This window comes from Aplidium turbinatum, chromosome 8, assembly GCF_918807975.1.
Source record: "Aplidium turbinatum chromosome 8, kaAplTurb1.1, whole genome shotgun sequence".
In the NCBI taxonomy this organism is placed as follows: Eukaryota; Metazoa; Chordata; class Ascidiacea; order Aplousobranchia; family Polyclinidae; genus Aplidium; species Aplidium turbinatum.
In genome coordinates this window covers 30,695,885-30,719,255 of record NC_137479.1, presented here as the reverse complement: position 1 = coordinate 30,719,255, position 23,371 = coordinate 30,695,885, and the positions used below count along the sequence as shown (strand labels likewise).

At 38.2% G+C, this 23,371-nt stretch overlaps 2 protein-coding genes across 2 annotated transcripts; one reads left to right on the top strand and one right to left on the bottom strand.

The window, feature by feature from the left end:
* The first annotated feature begins 291 nt into the window (after positions 1 to 291).
* LOC145775672 (uncharacterized) lies at positions 292 to 20,387 on the top strand. The gene is made up of 10 exons (XM_082587006.1): positions 292 to 528; positions 731 to 885; positions 1,147 to 1,241; positions 3,123 to 3,304; positions 3,782 to 3,959; positions 8,646 to 8,788; positions 9,380 to 9,511; positions 15,274 to 15,421; positions 17,189 to 17,296; positions 17,800 to 20,387. Exons 1-10 carry the CDS (start codon positions 336 to 338, stop codon positions 17,930 to 17,932), a joined length of 1,467 nt encoding a protein of 488 aa, XP_082443132.1. The 5' UTR covers positions 292 to 335; the 3' UTR covers positions 17,933 to 20,387.
* Positions 20,339 to 22,617, bottom strand: LOC145775671 (telomerase Cajal body protein 1-like). The gene is made up of 2 exons (XM_082587005.1): positions 21,764 to 22,617; positions 20,339 to 21,600 (listed from the first exon to the last, which is right to left on the bottom strand). Exons 1-2 carry the CDS (start codon positions 22,501 to 22,503, stop codon positions 20,874 to 20,876), a joined length of 1,467 nt encoding a protein of 488 aa, XP_082443131.1. The 5' UTR covers positions 22,504 to 22,617; the 3' UTR covers positions 20,339 to 20,873.
* Between the last annotated feature and the right edge of the window lie 754 nt (positions 22,618 to 23,371).

The window sequence follows — 23,371 nt, the reverse complement described above, 5'->3', positions numbered from 1 at the left end:
TGTACAGTTTAGCAGCATATTTCCAGGAATGCTTTCCAATCAGTGGTCACAGGCAACAGCACTTCAAAAAGCGGAAACTTTACTCTGTAAATATTGGTGACTGCGCCTGTGTCAGTCGTTGAATGCTTGTAACACAAGTTTAAAAAATTTGCAAGATTAAGCTTTCTCAGTCCGAGGATAAGAATTTCTATAATTTATTTATTAATGATGGTTTTATCTGATTTGAAACCAAATGTATAGGTTTGTATTGCTTTTTTCAGAAACCTTGTTTAAGTTTTGTTTAAAAAATTAATTGTTTGATTGTATTGAAAGTATTACCTACGGTATTTTGCATAATGGGATCTCAACCCTCTAAGCATAAACCCAAGAAAAATGCACCAGCAGCGAATAATACACCATTACAGCCGTCACCACGTCCAGCAAACCAAAGAGTACCTACACCCAAACTGTCACGAGATCCGATCAAAAGTAAAGATGTTATGATCAGTTATAGCCATCAGGACATTGAAGCTATGAGAAAATTGGAAGGTATATTTTTTGATCAAAGTTCTAAATATTATTTTGTCACCAAATTATCTCATATTATAAAGAGTTTAGGTCTAGTATAGCTTTCACCTTTGAAATAAGTTTTTTTCACAGTTTCTCAAAAGTTTTCTCTTTCACCTTTCAGTGAATTTATATAGGCTTTTTTAAAATCTTGTTGCAATTGAAATTTTGTTTGATTTTGTAGGAGCCCTCAAAAGCGAAGGTGTGTCAGTATGGGTAGATGAAAATGCTCTTGCTCCTGGAGCTGTGTTTTTAAGAGAAATAGGAGAAGCGATTGTTGCTTCGCATTTGTTCATTGTTTTGCTCAGCCAAGATTCTGTTCAATCCAAATATTGTCAGGTAAAGTAATTTAATTAATATATGCAAGGCTAATCACAGACGTTGACAGTTGGAATTCAGACTTATTAGCCATTAGCGTGGCTATTGCATAATATCTTCATTTTTCAATATATATATATAGTTTTAGTTTGTCAATTAAAGCCATGATATTCTTGCTTCTCATAAATATTTTACGGTTTTTTGTCCTTTGTTACCCGTATTGTGAAGCATGGACATTTGTTTTTTTTTAAAAAACTTGATGAAACTTTTTTTGTTTACCAGGATGAAGTTTCACTGGCCTACATTTCCAACAAGAGTATTTTTGCTGTGTCATTACTCCCTTACGATGAAATATCACAGGTTATGGATCTTGGAATGTAAGTATTACAACTTCCTTGAGGTTTTCCTTTAATGTATTATATCAGCCCTCGAAATTAGCTTCCATCTACGACGGCAAAAACATTGCCGTCGCCAAATCAACAAACCTTGAATTGCGGCGGCAATTGCCGTATGCTTTAATCAAACGAAATTTCATGCACTTCATCATGTCACACGGCGGTAGCCCAGAGTATTACGCAAGCTACTGTATTTTATGCGCTGACAATGCTCTTGTGAACTATAAAAAGTTTGCAACCTTACAAATACTGGCTTAATTGTTATGCAAAAGTTACTCTTTCATCGAATAAATGGTTCTTTGGCAGTAAAGAAAAGTAATGCTTCCGATGATATGGCATCGCGTTCATGAAAGGGCAGTTTTGCGTCTTCAAGTATTTCAGTGACGACGCGACAACCTCATCCTCCGATGATTCCGACTCTGACTAGTTCTTTATCCAACAGACTTTGTGTTGCTTGCAGTATCCTAATTGTGCCGAAAATATGTGAGTGTATACGTAAATCGAGGCAATCTTCTCGCAGAGAGCTATTGATTTGTTACCGGTACCTGATTAAGCAATTAACGTTATTTCATGATAATTCAACGTCGCTAGATGTCGAATTAAGGTAAAACAAACGTAAACTTCTTATTGGGCATTGTTGTTACGCATTATAACCCACCGGCAAAATTAAATCGATTTGTGCTGACTCGAACGTTGAACCAACCCAAAATTAACTTACTTCCTCCCCCCGTGACTTATTTAACGTGAATCACCGTAACAGCGTGCGTATCGCGTTGTTCGCTTTATTGCTACTTTTGGTATTATTACATCACAACAAATCAAACTGTGCGGTCGTGATAGACTATTCGAATGTTTTTTTTCTCTTCTCGTTTTACATGTTTTGGTACAATTTTTTCGGTACAAATAAATTGTTTTGGTACAAATAAACGTTCACAGCAATTGCCGAGGCAATTTCAACTTTTGCCGTTTGACCTCGTCAACGTTTTTGCGAAGTAAAAATATCCTAATTTCGAAGACTGCGTGAGTGCTCACAGCAAGTAAAATAGTCCGAGGTGAGGTCTTGGTGCGATGTTTCTGCTGATTAAACTCACGCTGCGAGTAAATCAAACAGGAAGAAACTTTGAACAATTTTTGTCTGAATTAAATGCTTATTTTGCAACGGCATTTTTATTGCCGTAGCAGAATGGCCATTATGACGTTTGCGGCGGCATTTACCACAGCAATTGCCGTGTGCCGCCGCTAATTTCGAGGACTGTTATATATATATAATATATATATAGTGTTACTAGATTTATTTTCTATTTAAAAGTGTAGTACAAGATATCAGAAAATGTATTGTTGCAGAATGGCAATTAGGGTAAGATGTTTCTGATACATTATCTGAAATTGAAAAGATCTATTTAAACATTCTGTGAATAACTCTGGATACAAAAGTTTGAAATAGTGCAATTCTACAATGCTATATAATATTCTACCATACTTAGGTTGAGCAACAATTATAAGGCAAATTCAAACAAAATGGTTTGAATGTCTGGTCAATCTGATGAAAAAATGAAGTGCCTAAAATGTAATTGTTGATACTAAACTCATGTTTAGCAACATTTTGAAAACTAGACTGTATTCCTCTTTGGTAATATAGTATTAAATACTAGCATGTAATTTAATAGCATGTAATAACACTGAACATTAAGATAGTTTAGTTTTCCAAACGTGTGTGAACATGAGTTTAGTATCAACAATTACATTTTAGGCACTTCATTTTTTCATCAGATTGACCAGACATTCAAACCACTTTGTTTTATATTTTTGGGCTCTTTATTTTTTTTATTGGACTGTTCTATCTTTCTATCTGAATTTATACAGGAAATTAACCTTGTCTTGTGTGCAATGGACATTTCTCAATGACAATGCAGATGAAGGCCTAAACACTTTTGTAGCTGGCATTAAATCAGCTCTCGAAAAGGTTGAGCAAGAACAAGAAGCACCAGTTGTAGAAGAAAAGGTTGAGAATGTGGGAACAGATTTTTCTGGATCACAACCTGACTGTATGTGTGGTCACTATCACTCTTGCTATAGTTTTCTGCTTCACACACAATACAACCATTAAATCAATGTATTCGCTCTGCTTTGCCTTTTTGCTTGGCATTGAGCACTTTTTGTAGTATTAATAGTTTTCATTGTTTCAATACAACCATTATATATTTGACAATACAAACAACCACATTGTACATTGCTTCTGTTATTTTATATTCACAATTTGGTTTCCATATTGTCTGTGCTACTTAGACACTGTGTGTATTTATTTGTTATTATATATATGCTCACTTTTGTATGAACTGGAGTTATTGTAGAAACATCATTTCATCACATCATTTGCACTTTTGCAAACACAGGTACAACTATGCAGTTTTTCTTTTGAGGTTGAAATTCATTTTTTTAATTCTATGCTGGTACCCTTTATGAGCTATACACTAATAATGTGATCTAGATGAAATGTTTAATTCCTTTATTATTTCATGCAGCAACTGATGATGAATTTCAACCAACATCAGTCATGAACAGGCAAGCACTTGACTACCGGTTGCTAGGAACTCATGATTCACGGTTGGTTCCAGCCAAGTCAAACATTCCGGACAGCGAGGCTGCTGCCACGTTTTGGAAAAGCAATTTTGGAGACGTGAAAATAGTTGACTGGTCGAAGTAAGATGGATTGTTTTTACATTTTGCAATTGCAGCTTACAGCTAGAACTTATTGCAACTGTTGGGCTGGTGCTGAGAACATGTGCAGGAAGCAATCAGTCGAAGGCTATTTAGTTACATATCAAGAGAATACTGTTTGATAACATCGCTTTTAAATATATTTTGATGCACTTTTTGCATTATTTTGGAGCGCTACTTCCCGATAGCGAAGAAAACGACGGGAAGCGATGTTAAAAAGTGTTTTTTATTGTTCTTGTTGTGAAAAACAGGTTTCACATCACATTAATCATTCGGTTGGTATTTTCTTGAGCTGTGGTTCCGTGTTTGAATTACCCAGAAACGAAAATCCGTCATTTTTATGATAGATTTTGTTGTCTGGGTATACTTTATGCAATAAAGAAATAAGGTTCAAGTACTTATTGCTGTTCCAGGTAGCCACTGTGATACAGTGTTGATTCTATTCAAAGCGTTTCGTAACAAATGCACGTGGCTTGCGGACAGTCATGTTTGTTTTTTAAATTGTTCGGTCAATCAGTAACTACCACGTCCTTAATAAGTCTGTGGATGGTCATGTGTGTTTATGACGTAATGCGCGTGATGTGATGCGGTTATCGGTCATTACTTCGTGCTAATTCACAGTAAAGATCTGTCTTGTTAACTCAGTGATTAAATGCCAGATTTTGTGCATGAAGAACCCTCAAGATCAACTGGTGCTAGATCGACTCTCGGAGTGTGCGCTTGAGCAATGCATTTAAGAACTGCTCTCCATTCAGCCGCATCTGGTGGATGGAATAATTCACAGACAAGAGACAACTAACAAAAATCGGAAACTTCACTCTGTCAATATTGGTGATCGGGCCTGCGTCAATGATTCAAACCTTTTACAGCGAAACTCCCAGAAATATCCCATCAGAGGTTTTCTGAGTGCGAGCAGTGGTCCGAGGATAAAGATTCAAATCAACCAACCAGATGAACGCACCCTTATCTGTGCTGTTGCCAATTCGGACCCATTACCCTTGCATGCGTCATTTAAGCGTCAACACTGCTGATGGATGTTTGCTTGAATTTCTGCTATAAAGTATTGACCCTGGGGCAGAAATAATTTAGGGTTAGGTCAGTAAGAGGATTTATGTGCGTTTTCTATTATTTCTTACAATTATGGCAGGTACGTAGTAACCCAGCTATTCTTGTTATTATTTCAGCATGCACTAACCCCACACTGCAAGCTAAAACCCTTATTCTTTTGAAGGTATTATGATGAATTGGAGCGGCAGAAAGCGTGTGCTGATGAACACGTTAACAAACTAATGCAAAACAACTAGAGATGTACCGATACCAATATTTTGGCCGATACCGATCCCGATACCGATATCACTTTTTTAGGCCGATACCGATACTGATACCGATATTTTGGCCGATACTTTGGTGTTACAAAAAGAAGCAATTTTGGTATTTGCAAGGAAATATATCAAATGCTAAGTTTTACCTTATTTGCATAAAACTATTAAAAAAAACTTTGGATTGGCATAATTTATTAAAGATTCAAGAATCCAATCTCAACCACATTGTTGTGTCATAATCAGGGGCGCCGGAATCGGGGGGGCAGATGCCCCCCCTGCCCCCCCAATTTTTCTGCAGATGGAGGGGCAGGGGGGGCAATGGTGCCCTTTTAAAGTCATGTAAGTTACTGCACATTTTGCAATATAACAATTTCTGCTATTCGCTTTTAGCTAAATTATATTCTTTCATTTTTTCCTCAAAATAATATTTACGGCACAAAATTTTGCAACAAAGGTAAGAGGCCTTAAAACTCGTTTTTTTGGCAGCCATCTTGGCTTACCGGGAGCTCCTTCTCGGCGGCCAAATCTGCGTGCTTGGAGGCCAAAATACAAAATAACGATAGCACAAGTAAATAGAATTAAACTTGCAACAATGCTAAAATGATCACTTAGCGTTGTTGAAGTCTGGGCCTGGGCGACGTCCTACAATAGAATCGTTGCACCACGCAATAACTGCTTTATCGGGGGATTGTAATCCAGTACTGCGGGACCATCTAACGACACTCGCACAAGTGTCTCCAATGTGGCTGATTTTAAAGAAGTTTGCCACTCCCCTAGAATTCTTTTTAGCAACGAAAAACAACGTTCGACATGTTTTGTTGACGATGACGGCAAGGTAATAAAATAAGTATTTCAATGATGTGAAGGACATTACGTGTACTAAAAGAAGCATAATTTTTGCAAAATATGAACAAAAAATGTTTTTCCCTCAGATGTTAACTAACCTAGTTCTCCTTTTTAACAACGATTCAATGTCCGACAACATCGAATCGACATAAAAATGACAATATTGCCAGCCGATGTAACTTAGCACTTTCGATTAAGACTTTGTTAAAATAAACGTCGGGAATTACAAAGAAGACTTACAGCGCTGGTGATCGCAGATGGATATATTCCATCAATAAGTGTGGTGAAATGCAGACGGCAGCCCACATTATCAAGGATTGCCGGCTATACAGACCACTTCATGGTATGGAAGGCCTAGTTTCCATCGATGACGACACCAGGCAGTGGCTAACCAACGGATGCCCTGACAGGCGTGACATATAGCGACAACACGAGAGAAGAATAACAAATATTCCGCACAATGCAACAATGGCGATTATGATGCGTTGACCTAATTTTGCGTCACTCTTTGATGCTACATATTTTCGACAGTTAATCCACGATCATTGTACTGCGAAATTAAATAATTGGCTAGAAGAGACCGGTGGCCAAACTTGGCCGATTGAAGAGGTAGCACTGGCGGTCATTCAAGCACTACTTAGCGGCCATGGCCGCCGGCTGCTTTAAGGCTTGGCAGTAGGTTACATCATTATAACATAGCGTGATGCCCTTTTTTGTATACCGGACACTTGTAGGCTATCATTACTCAATACATAGTGAGCTGATAGATTAGCATTATCGCTATATCTTATCTTAAAACTTGAAAAAAAATTGGCCTTTTACTAAACAAAAGTGCCCTTTTTTCGTAATCTTGCCCCCCCCAGTCAAAAATCGTTCCGGCGCCCCTGGTCATAATAGTAGGTTTTAGTAATGAAAGGCCACCGTAATTGAGGATTGGGGTATAAGGGAAGAAACATTACATCATAATTGGGATTTCTGAAAAATTAATAAGATGTTTGCGCAAACTCTCCAAATAAGGCTATCATAATTGATAATAAGATTTAAAATGTAAACCAAGTGATTTGTGTAGTCGTACAAAAACTACTCGACAAGTAATGTGCAACCTAAGGGCGCTTGTCGTTTGGTTGAAAAGCTTTTGCCAGGCCAAGACTACCCAGGTAGCAAAAATGCACAATTCTGCATCGCTCCCACCCCGCCAAACGCTCAAAAAACCTGTGCAACTCGGCTGCCCCCAGCAAGCCGGCTCCACCAGTCGGCGATTCAACTTGCACCCTTAGCCGCAACAAAATCACCAAGCCCAAACAATGTCACAGCAGAATAAGTAGGCCCAAAAAGAAAGCAATGGGGCCACAAATCCTCAAAAAAACAATCAAAATGGTCCCATTGCGCCCAAGATGACAACCTCATTGCGAAGAAAGGAGCGTCCCCCCCGGCCACCAGCACAAGGCTGAGCACTCACCAGTACAGCGAGCTGCCGCGACCCGCCAACCACAACGATGCAGCTTCCACACTAGCCATTTCAATTCTTGTCGATGTCAATTCTTGCTACAAAACGGCTGCCGAGAAACAAGTTGATTGGATGGTCTAAATGGCTAGTGTGGAAGCCACACCATTATGGCCAGCGAATCGCAACAGCCCGCCGCACCAGTAAGCGCCCAGCCCCGTGCCGACAGCAGGGAAGGACACTTCCCCCCACAATGAGGCCGCCATCCCAAGCGCAACAAGACCACTTATTGATTAGTTCAGTAAGGATTCGCAGTCCCACCGCCCCCACCCCGAGCCCACACAATCTGCCACGACATTGTTCAAGCCTGGTGAGTCCACCACAACGAAAGGCGGAAACCAAATCACAAACTGACAGAACCAGCCCACCAAAAATAACCAAGCCACACGGGTCCCTCAAACGTCCAGCAATGCAAAAACGATGCAAAACTACACATTCCTGCCACCTGGGTACTGGGTAGTCTTGGCCTGGTTTTATCCTCTGCTGAAAGTAAAAAAGAAACACAAATGATAAACATTGGAGAAATTGAGTCTCCTTCACAACTTAAGAATCGAACAACGCAAAACTGCTGAAACAAAACGTTTTGTTTGAGTGAAAGAACCACTGTAAGCAAACAATGCCAAAAGGTGAGCCCATGAAGTCATGGGAGTGTGAGGTATCAAAAATTTGATCAGGGTGTTATTTTTCTACTTCGATGTGACGACATTGACGTTAGCTACTACTTTAAAAAATCTATATCTTTGCTTCTGCAGAAAATACGCAGAAAACGCCTTTTTTCACACGTTTAGTATCGGCCACAGTATCGGCCAAATTTTGCCGATACCGATACTCAAAAAATGGCCGTTATCACCGATACCGATGCCGATACCGATATATCGGTACATCTCTAAAAACAACAGTTTCGTACTTGAGAGTAATATCTGCCAGTGTGAACACAGATTCATAATTTTCACATCTCGTCTTGCATGTTGTACATTGCCAGCTTTGTTATTGCAGGTTTGTGGTTGTAATGAAGGAACATATGGAGTTTATGTGGAGGCAGCTGGCTGTGTCGGACGAAACGATCAAACACCTTCTCACTCTCATGGCCAAACAGATGAATGTGCATGATGATAAACTGCATTGGAAGTATTACATAAGTAAGTTGGCAGTGCGATACAATGCACATGATAGCTGTTCTGATTAGCATTTTATTCAGAAGATGAATACATTGTCAGTTCAAGCTCAAATTGTTCAACTCTTGTGGTTTGCAGCACCTCCTTTGGCAACTTTCTATCAAGGAACGTACCTGAGTGGCGACGTCCACTTCTATTTCAATGACAGACTCAAAACACAGCCTTTGTGACCTCATCTGTGCTTGAAACATGTTTTGAAGCATACCAACCTGATGGAACTGACCCAGTGAGCAAGTCAGTCGTTTTTTACATCAACAAAAAACGACTGACTTGCTGTCTGGGAAGGTTTCAATTTTTTTTTAACCTTTTGTATCACTTTTTTAGAGTTAACAAACATAGTTTCATCAAAATTAAGGATCTAATTTGTCCTTAAACCTATGGATTGTAGAACAACATTTTATCCAGTTCGTTTTACCTGTTCAAGATTTCACGTTTCAACAGTCATGACATGATATGTTATGATATCAAACATGTTGAACCTAAAGCCTTGTGAACCATCGATCCTCTCAGGCTGAGTTGCATCTTCCATGAATAACAAACGCGTTTGCGTTGCAGTGTTTTGCACCAAAGGCAAGGAGGTTGTTGCTTTGGACGAGGCCATAAGTTTGTTCGCGGCAGCAGCTGTTGCTGTGCGAGAAGTCTTTCAGATCGATTCATCGGTTCGGCTGACTGCCATTGAGAATTTAGGTGCGTTGTTGCATGTGGTAGATATCACTTATTCTGTTCATATAGATCCTTGTTATTGACGTATTTGCTATCAAAATTATTCCTACTTTTCATAGAAGTCCAGATATATATATACCCTAGGCCTAGCAAGACCACCCGGGTGCGCTGGTGTTTAAGATTTTAGTGTGATAAGACGGAACGGTAAGGAAGAATATTTTTGTGTGTATCTTGTGAGCAGATTGTAATGTCAAGACACAATAGCACGTTTTGGAGGAGTATCGAACTAATAAGTTAAACCTTGAAAGACTAGGTCAAACGTTCTCATCATCACTGGGCCACGCAGTCCACTGTAGGAGAAGATGGTTGTTGACTGTTGATTGTTAAGGCATCAGACATGGGCTATGGCGTCATAATCGTGTTTTGTGTTTCTCTTTTATTTACAATGACATTCCCTTCCAAATACTCTCAATACGGTGGAAAGTGTATCAATGATTAAACACTTTGGTTTAGTGTGTACACTATTATCCATGTGTTTACTGCCCCACCAACACATGTCATCTGATTGTTGTGTTACAAGCAAACATCTTTCGTTTGCTTGTAGGGGAATGCGTAGCAAGTAATTTACCTCGGTACACGTGACGAAAGTTAGCTGCTGAATGAAACCACGCACGTTATTTGTTCCGGGTTAATGCGTTTATTTGCCTAGGCCGACCGCGCGCTGTGCACAGGCTTATGAATGAACGAATGTGTCACATGCCCACTAGCTTTGTATACACGATTAATCATTGCACTGCTACTTCACAAGACTGGAATGTCATGAAATGTTTGTTTTTTGCGATTAAGTTGTTGATATGTTTGTTTGAAGTGGGAGAAAGTGCAGTTTTGTAAACTTGTATTCATCACGTCTTGTTACTGTTTGTTCAACGTGTTTATAAAGATTATGTCATTCGTCAGATTCTTGCTTGTTTTTTTTTGTCAAATTTTACATGACGTGTTAATAATGTTTTTACGGTGCTGAAAATGGAATATTTTTTTAAATCTGCTAAACAAATGGATAACTTTCGATCTTTGTGGAAATATATTTCGATGATGAAATATTTAGAAATATTTTACTCGATGCGATTTGAAAGAGAAGCTTTTGTATAAGTTTTATGACGTGAACATATAGTTAGGGCAATATATGGTTTGACCCCAAAAAAATTGCAACAAAAGATTTTTCAACTGATTTGATTAGTTTTGGGTGTCAGTATTGACATATTCAAAATCTTAAGCGATCCAACTTCCGGAAAGTGGTTATTTTCAAGATGGCCGCCAAACCATTAAAATAACAGTAAATTGACCAAAACTCGGTCATCATATGACCAAAACATGGAGTTTTGGTGTCTATATCTAGGTTTTTATACCCTGTGAAGTCAATGAGACCATTTTCAGAATTGTTAATTATCTGATAGCCTATAAATTCAATGTGGCAATCCAAGATGGCCGCCAAATCAATAAAATAACAGTAAATTGACCATAACTCGGTCATAATATGACCAAAACATGTAGTTTTGGTGTCTATACCTAGGTATTTGTACCCTGTGAAGTCAATCAGACCATTCTCAGAATTGTTGAATTATCTGATAGCCTTTAAATTCAATATGGCAATCCAAGATGGCCGCCAAACCAACAAAATAACAGTAAATTGACCATAACTCGGTCATCATATGACTAAAACATGTAGTTTTGGTGTCTATATCTAGGTTTTTATACCCTGTGAAGTCAATGAGACCATTCTCAGAATTGTTGAATTATCTGATAGCTTATAAATTCAATATATAGCAATCCAAGATGGCCGCCAAACCAATAAAATAACAGTAAATTGACCATAACTCGGTCATCATATGTTTAAAACGTGTAGTTTTGGTGTCTATATCTAAGTTTTTATACCCTGTGAAGTCAATGAGACCATTCTCAGAATTTTTAAATTATCTGATAGCCTATAAATTCAATATGGCAATCCAAGATGGCTGCCAAAACAATTAAAAATGAACAATAACAATGTAGGGGAAGGGAAGGTAATTTGATACGGAAGGTAATTTGATACACCCCCCCTACAGAAATGTACAAAAAATATTAGTCAAAAATATTGTCATTAGGTGGAAGATCTGTGAAAATAATGCCTACAAAATTTGCACCATGCAGCTAACTCGTGCTTTTATGGCATAAAATTGTAAAAGTGTGTTTTTTGAGTATTTTCGTAAAATTTTTAACTCATGATTATTTTCGTCTGGAAAATTAAAGAAAAGTTCCTGAAAGATGAAACCAAACTCATTTGACAGTTCATTGATAAGGCTTCAAGGGCATGTCACGTTTTTTCTGCAATGTGCATCCAAGCATACAAAAATCAGAATTTTATAACTTTTTTTGAAAAAGGTAAATTGATACATGTGGAGAAGGTAAATTGATACAGTATATTAAATTATTTTTTGTGACTGTAATAAATGTTGTCATTGATCTAGTTGATTTAAATAAGTTATTCTTTATTAACAAGACCTGCTACTTTGGGAAACAACTATTATATGCGCTTTCATAGGCCTACACGCTATCTGTTGTCAAAAAATGAGAAAAGCGCAAAGCACCCCCCTTGAATAAGAACTCCAGTCAATGATCCTTCCCATGTCCATCCCGCTGCAGAAGCTTCTTCGCACACATAGGCCTCAACAGTCATCTTTGCACCCAAGCACGCCAACCACATATAAAAATTTTCATTTATTGCTTTGTTGTCAAAGGGGATTTCTGTATTAGTTTTACTGTATCAAATTACCTTCCGGGTGTATCAATTTACCTTCCGTGGAAGGTAAATTGATACATTTGAGTGACGTTTTTAAAATTTCAATTAAAAAAAAGTAACAAAAATAGAAAAGTGAAAATGTTTTTAAAAAGTGTGTAAGGGATCAGACTTTCATTTCAGCTTAAAATCAATAGTTTGTGTCACGTAATTTTCAGTTAACAGGCAAAAATGTTAAAAGTGTATCAAACTACCTTCCCTTCCCCTATTGGTTATTAAAAACCGATGAATTTCTATACATATTTGAGTAAACTAAGCAGGCATAAAGAGTTCATACGATGTGGTCATGTACATCAGTAGACTCTTGACATAATCAGCGTAAAGAAAGCACATGGATCAAGTATTACTAAATCTCATCGCTGTCACTCTCCATGTCATCGTCTGTAATTATGTGATTGCTGTATGGGTTGACACATGAACCAGTTTGGCATGGTCCACATTCAGCATGACATGGTAGCCCATATCTCCGGCAACTGCAGTGAGGTGGACACGATTCGCAATTGCTGTGTATCATTTTCAGTAGGTTGTACGGGGGAAGCTTTCATGTCCGTCATGGTTGGAATCATCTGATTATTGTCTACTTTCCATCCCCAGTCTAGAGCATCCATACCATCGTCAGTAGCCTACCCATCCAGACCATAATCTGGTAGTAAACTCTGAGGCAGTGGAATTTGGTAGAGGATGGTGTAGGTGGCAAATGTTCAGGGTGAACAAAGGACTTGGATGTTGTAATTTTCTTGACCAATGTATTGCAGCGCTGTGTTTCCAGGTTACTACTGCCATCGTTGCCAAACATAACGGTCATAGCTTTGTTTCCAAGATCCTTAATCAAACAGGTGATCTCTCCATGCAGGAAGTGATGAAGCACGAGCTCAGTACATGCCAACCCGCCTTGTTTGAAGCTAGACATTTTTTCCGAGAAGCCGATAAGTCTCAAATAGCTCCCGCCATCACAGAACATGCCAGCAGTGTGACGTCAGGCGATTATGAAGTAGTGAAAAAATCTGCCCCGAAAACCGATCACTACGTTCTTGATGGGGGGTTCTTGTTGCATCGAGTGCTATGGAAAGCTGGAGACAGTTGTGGGTCTATTGTACAGTCGTATGCAGATTATACCATTCGTCATTATCGCTTAGCAACGGTGGTCTTTGATGGATATGGTGGTCCGTCTATCAAAGACAATACCCATCAAAGACGCGGCATGAACGTCCACCGGGTTGTTCACTTTACTGCAGACACCAAGTTCATTGGAAAGAAGGAGCAGTTCTTGTCTCGAGCGTCCAACAAGGAAGGATTAATTTCGCTAATTTCTGCTCAACTGAGAAATAAAAGCTGCAATGTGATCAACGCACCAGGTGATGCAGATGTTGACATCGTCAAGACGGCAGATGGACAGCCCTCATAGACATGGTACGACTTTAATTGGTGAAGACACGACTCTTTTAATATTGTTACTATACTATGCTAACACTGACCCACACATTAAAGACCTTTACTTCCGCTCCGACAAAGCTTACTCAACCAAGATACACGACATCAACAAACTGAAAGCAATCACCGGGCCAGATATAGCCTATGCTCATTGCAAACAGCTCCTCTTCATTCATGCATTCACCGGTTGTGATTCAACGTCAAGAATATTTGGTATCGTGTCCACTTCACTGTAGTTGCCGGAGATATGGGCTATCATGCCATACTGGATGTGGACCATGCCAAACTGGTTCATGTGTCAACCCATACAGCAATCACATAATTACAGACGATGACATCAAGAGTGACAGCGATGAGCTTTAGTAATACTTGATCCATATGCTTTCTTTACGCTGATTATGTCAAGAGTCTACTGTACATAACCACATCGTATGAACTCTTTATGCTTGCTTAGTTTACTCAAATATATATAGAAATTCACCGTTTTTTAATAACCATTACCAATACATTGTTATTGTTTATTATTAATTGTTTTGGCAGCCATCTTGGATTGCCATATTGAATTTATAGGCTATCAGATAATTTAACAATTCTAAGAATGGTCTCATTGACTTCACGGGGTATAAAAACCTGGATATAGACACCAAAACTGCATGTTTTGGTCATATGATGACCGAGTTATGGTCAATTTACTGTTATTTTATTGGTTTGGCGGCCATCTTGGATTGCCATAATGAATTTAAAGGCTATCAGATAATTCAAAAATTCTGAGAATGGTCTCATTGACTTCACGGGGTATAAAAACCTAGATATAGACACCAAAACTACATGTTTTGGTCATATGATGACCGAGTTATGGTCAATTTACTGTTATTTTATTGGTTTGGCGGCCATCTTGAATTGCCATATTGAATTTACAGGCTATCAGATAATTCAACAATTCTAAGAATTGTTTCATTGACTTCACAGGGTATAAAAACCTAGATATAGACACCAAAACTGCATGTTTTAGTCATATGATGACCGAGTTATGGTCAATTTACTGTTATTTTATTGGTTTGGCGGCCATCTTGGATTGCCATATTGAATTTATAGGCTATCAGATAATTCAACAAATCTGAGAATGGTCTCATTGACTTCACAGGGTATAAAAACCTAGATATAGACACCAAAACTACATGTTTTGGTCATATGATGACCGAGTTATGGTCAATTTACTGTTACAGTATTTTAACGGTTTGGCGGCCATCTTGGAAGCCATCTTGAAAATAACCACTTTCCGGAAGTTGGATCGCTTAAGATTTTGAATATGTCAATACTGACACCCAATACTAATCAAATCAGTTGAAAAACCTTTTGTTGCAATTTTTTTGGGGTAAGGTCATATATTGCCCTAACTAATACGATTGTCTCAAAGACTCGCGCAATGCAGATGAGTACACATTTGTACCGCATGCCATCGACGATGGTTCAAATAATTTAGAAGGCCCGTGATATTTCTAACTTGATTTCCTTGCTGCAGGTGACCGTCAGTCCAAGGCGGTGATCGACGTATTGCTAGATCTTCTCTATGACGAAGAGCAGGACGTGCGAGTGGTGGCCGCCATATCGCTCGCGCACGCCGCTAGTGAGATCAAAAGCAACAAGCGAAGAAGCGAAGTCGTTAACGGGTAAGTTTTGCTTCAGAGTCGACAACGCTTTCAGACAAGGGGTCAACGTCGCTGGATTGTGTTCGCTTTCAAGCACTTGAATGAAAATCGTGCCACGGCCCAGGCTAAGACTGTGCTTTGAATGAGATTCGAACTCATGACATTTTACAGGGATAGATCCAGCAAGTAACCTTACCGGGGTGATTTCAACATGACACAATGTTGTGTAGGTTCAGATTAATCCAATCTTGCAAATATACCGTGAATTTCTGTGTTTTAGAGGGGAGGAGGCTATCGTCCCCCTGGATCAGCCACTGCCTTTTTGTAGATTGCTTAGTCCCCTCAGCACAGATGTTACATCATGACAACACATCGCCAAGTTTCAAAGACTCACTGCAGCTGTGCATTGTTTCATGCACTGTTAACATATTCGATAGTCAAATATCTGAGTTGGAGTGACAAGTCTTTCAACATGTAAACATTCATAATCAGGTGTAGTGTGGTCCTTGTGGGGTGGTCCGTTGTTTCTAAATACGGTAGAGAATAATGCTCTTTGAGGACCATTAATTTTCCCGAAAAACAAATTAGGTAAAATTTGTTTGTTTACACTTCATATGTCATTCAAAAAACAACTGCGCAAAAAAAATTAAACAAATATTGTTTTTATTTAATTTGAAGGGTAGACATCCAATACTACGTTAGGATATCAGCAGTGGCAAATTTTTTATAGTTAACTGCGGGGTAACCGGCTAAGTGCATGGGACACATATGTCCCAGCGGTCCTCAAAGGGTAAAAATGGTTGGGTGTTAAAAATATTTTTCGTATTTAAATTTGTTGAGATTCCTTGATTAATCTTTGTATAATTAGAATGAAACTGACGTCATCACCAAGTTGTCATTTCATTCTTTGAAATCATGTGTTCAAAGATTGCCCAATTTCCTGGCAAATGCAATTACGGTTCCGTAGAAAGTTTCTTTGTTGTTGTGAAGATTGGCGTTACTGTGTAATGTGTATATCATAGTTGATTAATTTTTAGACAATGTACACAGTACATGGCTTACTTTTCTTTTTATTCATTGAAATTTATTAATTATTATTTTTAGTACAAGCAATCATCCATGCGTTTTTTAATGCTGTTTGGCGTACGCATAGTTTGGTTCCTCTTTACCTCATGTTTCGATTACTTGGTGCAAATTTTTCCAACTCTGCTACAAAGAACCAACACCAAATTGTAAATATTGGGACTTTTTGAAAGTTCTTCATTTCACCAAATTGTTTGTGCAGCACGTACGAAAATATCTCTTGTATTCTACTTAACTATTCTCGGCTTTCAATTTCATTTAATTATTTGGTACAATGGTGTTTCATCTCAAAATCATCACGTCATGTGATCACACACTTGTGACGATGTGATGCAGAAATAATAATAATAGTGTTATGGTTTTATTTATTCTTGCTCTACAACTGCAAAGGTTTTTTAGCGACAGGGCTCATGTTTAATTTTATATTAAAATTATGACGTCATCACATTATTACCCGACTTACTCTCACTGCGTTATGCAAGAAAGAACACAATCGGTACCATTTTTAAAGTCTTCGGTTTGACCCGACCTGGAATCGATCTCAGTTCTACCAGCACTAGAGCCGAAGGCGGAACCCCTCGGCCACTGAGCTGGTATGTGATGCGGTAATCGAGAGGGCCTGTTGTAGGTGATATGTTGTTGATGTGTTTTTCACAATGTTGACATAAAACAATGCAATAACTTTTTCACCAATCTCCGTCACAGGTTGCTGAGTTGCCTTAGCAACGATGATCGGCTGGTGAGAGAGAGCGGTTGCCTTGCATTGGGAAGGATGAAGAGCAAGGCTGCGATAAGAAAATTAGTCTATTTGTGGTGAGTATCTGTGAACTAATTGACAACATTGCGCAACAATCCAATTGATTAGTGATTGTTGCATCATAAGCAATAACTACAATTTTGATGAGTCCTGTGGTAAGAATCAACGCAATGTTAGATGCCCAGTAACTTAACAGGGCTACCTGACACTAATCATCTTCCTGAGAATGTGCTGCTGAGGAACAGACCGCAGACCACATCGTCAACGATTGCACCATCTTCAACCACCTAACCAAGTGGAAGGTCTGCCCGTCTTGGATAACGAAACCAATGACTGGCTGCTCTCTAGCAGTTTTCCAGTGTAGTCCGGAAACATCGTGAAGCTAGGTGGCAAAAGTGAGAGACGCTCAGCCCCAGACGACGAAGAAAAATCTTTTAAGCAGTGAACATGCACATAAGCAATAGAAGAGATTGCATAAATATGAATGTTGCTTTGATATTAATTATTTTAATTCTAAGAAGAGCAAAAGTTATCCGAAACATTGATCTTTGATTTTCAGGAGGAATGATTATATCTCAACTGTCAGAGAAGCTGCGCACATCGCTATTGCGCAGATAGGTGGTGACGATGCGGAACAAGCTCTTCATATCACTCGAGTCTTGAGTGAAGAAATTCAAAAGCTAAAAACTTAACGAGCTTGCCCTCAGTTGGTGGATTGAAGAAGCAGAGTTTAATATAAACTGACATTGTCTGTTGAACCGAGCTTGTCCAGAGCCAGTCAGAAGGCAAAAGAAAACCAGAACACTTTTCCCCTGACCCCCCCCCCCCCCAATCTATTTCTTTCTCCTGTAAAAATTATGTTAATGATACTAAAAAGTATGTTTCGACGTATGTTCATGTCTTTTTTACTTCCCTTTAAAATACTGTATAAGTTGATTTTCCTACGCTTTAGGAGCTACTAAGATTAAGCTTGGGCTCTAACCCCAGAGCTGCCATGCAATTATCTTTTTGCTCTGAAGCTGTGCATTCTCTGAACTCGGCTCGACCAAGATTACTTTACAAAACTTTGCACTTCTTGTTTTCTTTTTTTTTTAAATGTGTTATTTGAAGAAATTATGGTGTTTACAATTGGAACAATCAACACTGAATGTATTATTAAACCCTTTGTTTTAAACAGAGACCAGCTATGCACAACACTAGAGCTAATAAAATTTTTACAAGAAATATTGGACGAGGTTCTGCTTCCATGAGATGCTTCACTTTGCAGCACTGGACCCGATGTTAGGGTTGCCGGATGTTTTTTTTTTTACAATTTATGGCTAAAGACGGCCATTTGTCTGGTGGTGATCAAATTTGAAAATTTTCATCAACTGAACTTTGCATAATTACGAATTACGTAGGTTATGTGTTCTATTTTTGTTATTTGATTCTAAAAACGTTTCGTGATTTTTTTTACTTAAAACACTTTCTCTGAAGGTGCAATGCACACGACGCTTTGCCTTCCTGACCAGTTGATCTAATTCAACCACCAGGCGTAAGTCTTGATGCGACAAAGAATATAGTCCCAAGCAAAAACTACCAGTGTTTTCAGCATTTCTTCCAGATGTTTACGACTCATAATCTTATTTGTAGAATATGCAATGTTGCAATTTGACTACGCAGGTAGAGCTAAGCAATTCGATCATACTTGACTGCAAATTTTATTCCAAACACCCTTATCGAACATTTCGTCCTTTCAGTGTCTAACCAGCTAGCCGCTCCCGCGTATGCAGTGACTGAAAAACAACTTTGTTTTGCATTCCAGCATTAACCACATATCCCAAACGAAGGCGATTTCTGCCAATAAACTGATATTTTAAGTAATGAAATGTATGTTTGTGAAGCAGTGTATTGAAAAATCAAAAAAATTTAGTTGACTTTATTTCCACGTTGTATTCTTTAACATTCTAATAGCGAAGTTGCACGGAGTTAAGATGACATTGTTTTGTTTATCGTTGCATACCACGGCTTCTTTAATAGTTCTTCTTTTGTGAAATTCTTACTATTGACATTTTGTAGATATTTCTTGTTCCATAGTGTGTTATTACCTTAATAAAATAGTGTCAATTTTTTTTATGCAGACAATAACGACTTCATATTCTTTCGGGGCTGTTCAAATGTCTTTTAACGCCATTTTTACCATCTATCCTTCACATCGTTTTCCGTCAGCTTGTTAACCCAACACAGCGGTTCTGACAACCCTCGCCCATCGCATGATGTTTAAACAAACTCTCGCGCCGAGTTTAGAATCGTGCTCTTGAACACCAAGTGACCACTTGTGTCGTGGTTTTTGAGTGATTTGTTCATTTTTACAATAATGGAAGACTTGAACTCTTGCATTTGCTTTTCTCACAATGTAAAAATATCATGCTTCAACATGTTGTCTAAAGGCTGTCAAAAATCGTATCGTATCATGTTAAAATGGAATCATATATTTCGTTGTTTTTCTTTTCTTCGTCCAACCTCTTTTGGTACAAAACGCTTTTGCAAACCCCAGCTACATGGCGGTTGCACCCAGAGGTTGTGCATTGTGCAACAATATTGTAGATTTAATCCTGATGAGGAGTGAGGACACGCATACGTGTCTAAAACGTTTGAGTTGTTATGTTATATAATTTGTTTTGTGTGTAATACATTATGTTAAACCCGCTAAAGTTACTTTGTTTTGCTTGTCTATGGTTCAAAAAAGCAAACTATCTACCTAAGCTTAATTATTGTAAGCCGTTGTCGAAACTGCATGGAATGATGGCAAACATATAGCAATTCTAGTGCAAGGGTCTCCAACTTACGGTATTCGTTTGATCCTCAGAGTAATTTGAGACCCCTGGTTCTAGTCAATTAAGAGTTCCTTGTTCTAAGTGTGCCAACCACTCCACTTAAGGTCACCATATGGCATTTGAACAGCCTCTTATTTTAGGCCGATTACTCTTACCATATCATTGTTACTTTTACCTCTGCAATTTACACCGAAGTCGCACCAGGGCCAATGAACGTATTCAAATTTTAGTCATTTTGCCAGAGGTCTGGCCAATATTTCTTCACTGTGCTGTATTTCATCATCGTGGTGTACTTTGAAATAAAATTGCCAGTGCGCGACGGTTGTTTTGCATGTGACGAATTCTATTGTATCTGTACATGCTGACTGGAATAGTCAGCTGTCATGAAACGATTTTTCAGTTTCTTTCAGACCATCACATGGCAAAGACCTAAACCATGGAGACAATCGTGATAGGAAAACACATGCGTGTGCCTCATCAACCAAAAGAAAGTAAACATTTTAAAACGTTGAAGGTCAAACTAGTTTTGTGCCATTTAAACCTCTCACCATTTAGTTGACGTCACGAAAATGGGAATTGTTAGTTTGTTACAAACACGTTACAGCAAAATTTGTTTCTCAAATTCTCGGTTACATTCCAAGGACAGGGTAGATGACCTGCTGGAAAACTAGATTTCTATGAAATCCTAGCGTTGTTGGCAAAACCAAAACATGGATAAATAACAAACGTTTTTAAACGATGTCCAAACATTTAGACTTTTCATGACTGCACCTGAACTGCATATGAATCATGTCACTGGTTTCATGTCACATTATGTTTATGTCACAGAATCATGCAGATTAGATACATGCCACAATTTTATCATATTCTCTTCTTTGACATTAGAACAAAACATATGATTTGATTCATCGTCACTGTCAAGTGGTTCAGAAAATGTTCTTTGACCAGATGATGTAACAATTAACGGTAAATATGGATGGACACTGCACCCGTTCACACAATCATCATGTGCTTTAAACGTATAGAAAGGGTTTAACAACTTGGTTTTTGATTTGAAACAAAAATTTTGGCTATCATCTATCAAGCCATCAAGATTCCACATGATCACATCCCCTTCTGTAGTGCCTGACGCCAGAAAAGAATCATGATGAGTTTTGCAACTAGTTGCAAGGTCGAAGTAGACGCGTTGGTTGGTAGATACTAAACGTACAACTTCATAAATAGGTTTGCTAACATTTCTTAGATCCCAACATTTCAAAAAGTTCCCTTTTCTTGCTCCTGTGTATAACTTGCTTTTATCAGAAGAAAACTGCAAATGAGTTACTCCAGTATCATGCGCTGTTGTGAAGTTTATCAAGTGACCATTTGCTGGACTGTATATACCAACAGTCCCATCATAACATCCACAAGCAAACAGGGAATCATCTGGAGAAAATTGCAAGCAAGAAATTATGTTATTCTGAGACTTGCGCTGCTTTTTCTTAAAAGTCGACCATTTCTCACATTGAGATCCAGGATGATCCGTGTAGAATAGACAAACATGCCTGCAAAGTTAAAAACAAAATTGTAGCCAAAACAAAATTTTGAGTCAGAAATATAATAATGAAACAAGTACAAAATGACAAAAACTACATGCTGTAAACCCAATAGGAATAGTTTTGACAAATGTACTGTATATAACAAAAAATAAACTAAAACAGTTGTTACTTTTTAAATCCACAAAGCAATTGCTGTCCATCGTTGCTGAAACAAATAGAATTTGCAGAACTTATTTCATGTACAGAGTTTAAAGAAATATAAGATGCTCTTAAGAGTCCATCAAATGCATCCCACAAATGAACAGGCTGATCTCGGCATGTGGTGGCAAAACAACAAGTAGCAGGATTTTGAGAATTCATTAATGGCCACCAACAAAAATCATAAATAGTTTCAGGCTCTTGAACAGTCAAACAAAAGTCTAAAGCAAGTGGCTTTTTCAAACACAATAATTCATTTTTTAGACACGGCACTGGTGTGTTGCATATTCGCACTTTGTTGTCTTGGCTGTTTGTCAAATAACATAAGCCATCTGGTGACCACTTGCAGCCTTTGAAAAAGTTTCCATGCCCACAATGCTTTGACTTGCCCACTAACTTATGAGATAAAATTCTTTGTGAGTTGTTTGACAAGGGTCCCGTACTATCCAAATGAGTCTCATCAGAATCAATTTCTTGTTTATTTTCATTGACAAAAGCTTGTGTTTCATTGATAATGCCATAATACTGTTCTTCTGAGTTTCCTCCAGCTTTGGAAATTTCATCAGACATGAATACTTCACTGAAACTTTCAGATGTGGTGATGTCATTTTTTGTCAAATTGCTATAATCAGATACATCTGTCGAAACCTTTAGACATATTTCTTCCAATAAATTTAAAATTACATATGCAGCATCAATGGAATTTGTCATTGCAGTGCTTTTTTTTCGGTATCCTAGTGCCAATAAATTGCTTGGTATAAACTATTCAAACACATTGTAGGCTAGGCCTAAGATAAAATTTGCATTTCATATTTCAATTATTATGTTTCTTACGCTCTGACAGCAATATGTAACTTGTATTATTTCTTAACAGCAGTTTACATTGATAGAAAAAAATGAAAAACATTACAAGAATAAGGTAAAATTAACATATATAAAAACAGTTTCATTATTGTGAAGAAAGGGGCGTTCTTCCCGGCTGTCAGCACAAGGCTGAGCACTCACTAGTACAGCGAGCAGTTGCGATTCGCTAACCATAACGGTGTAGCTTCCACGCTAGCCATTCAGACCATCCAATCAACACAGTCGCTGTCAATTCTTGCTACAAATCGGCTGCCGAGAAACAGTTTCATTATATTACAACATGCAGAAAGTTCCATAAATTTCAAAATAAATGAATTCAAAAAATTGCTTTGCACATTCTTAGACTGCCAATTTGTTTGATTTTGATTGAATCTTTATTCTCGGACTGGGAAAGCTTCTTGGAGAGCTTAATCTTGGCAATGAGACAGTGTCAGTAACCCTGCTGCTAGGCTGGTTTCTAGCCAGAGATGTTCGAATTTACCTTTTTCAAGATAACGATCCGACGAGTACATGCCCTGGTCCTGATCTAATAATTTAGGAAATTTTAAAGATCTTCTCCTGATCCTGCCAATTTTCAGTAATCTTGTGAACATCTCTGCCTCCTGGCAAGCCTAATACACAGTCCTTAATCCTTTTAAAAAAAACGTGACTTAATTCAAAATGACATGTCAATGTAATTTAGAATTCAAGCCAATGTCATCTAGAACTCGGGGGG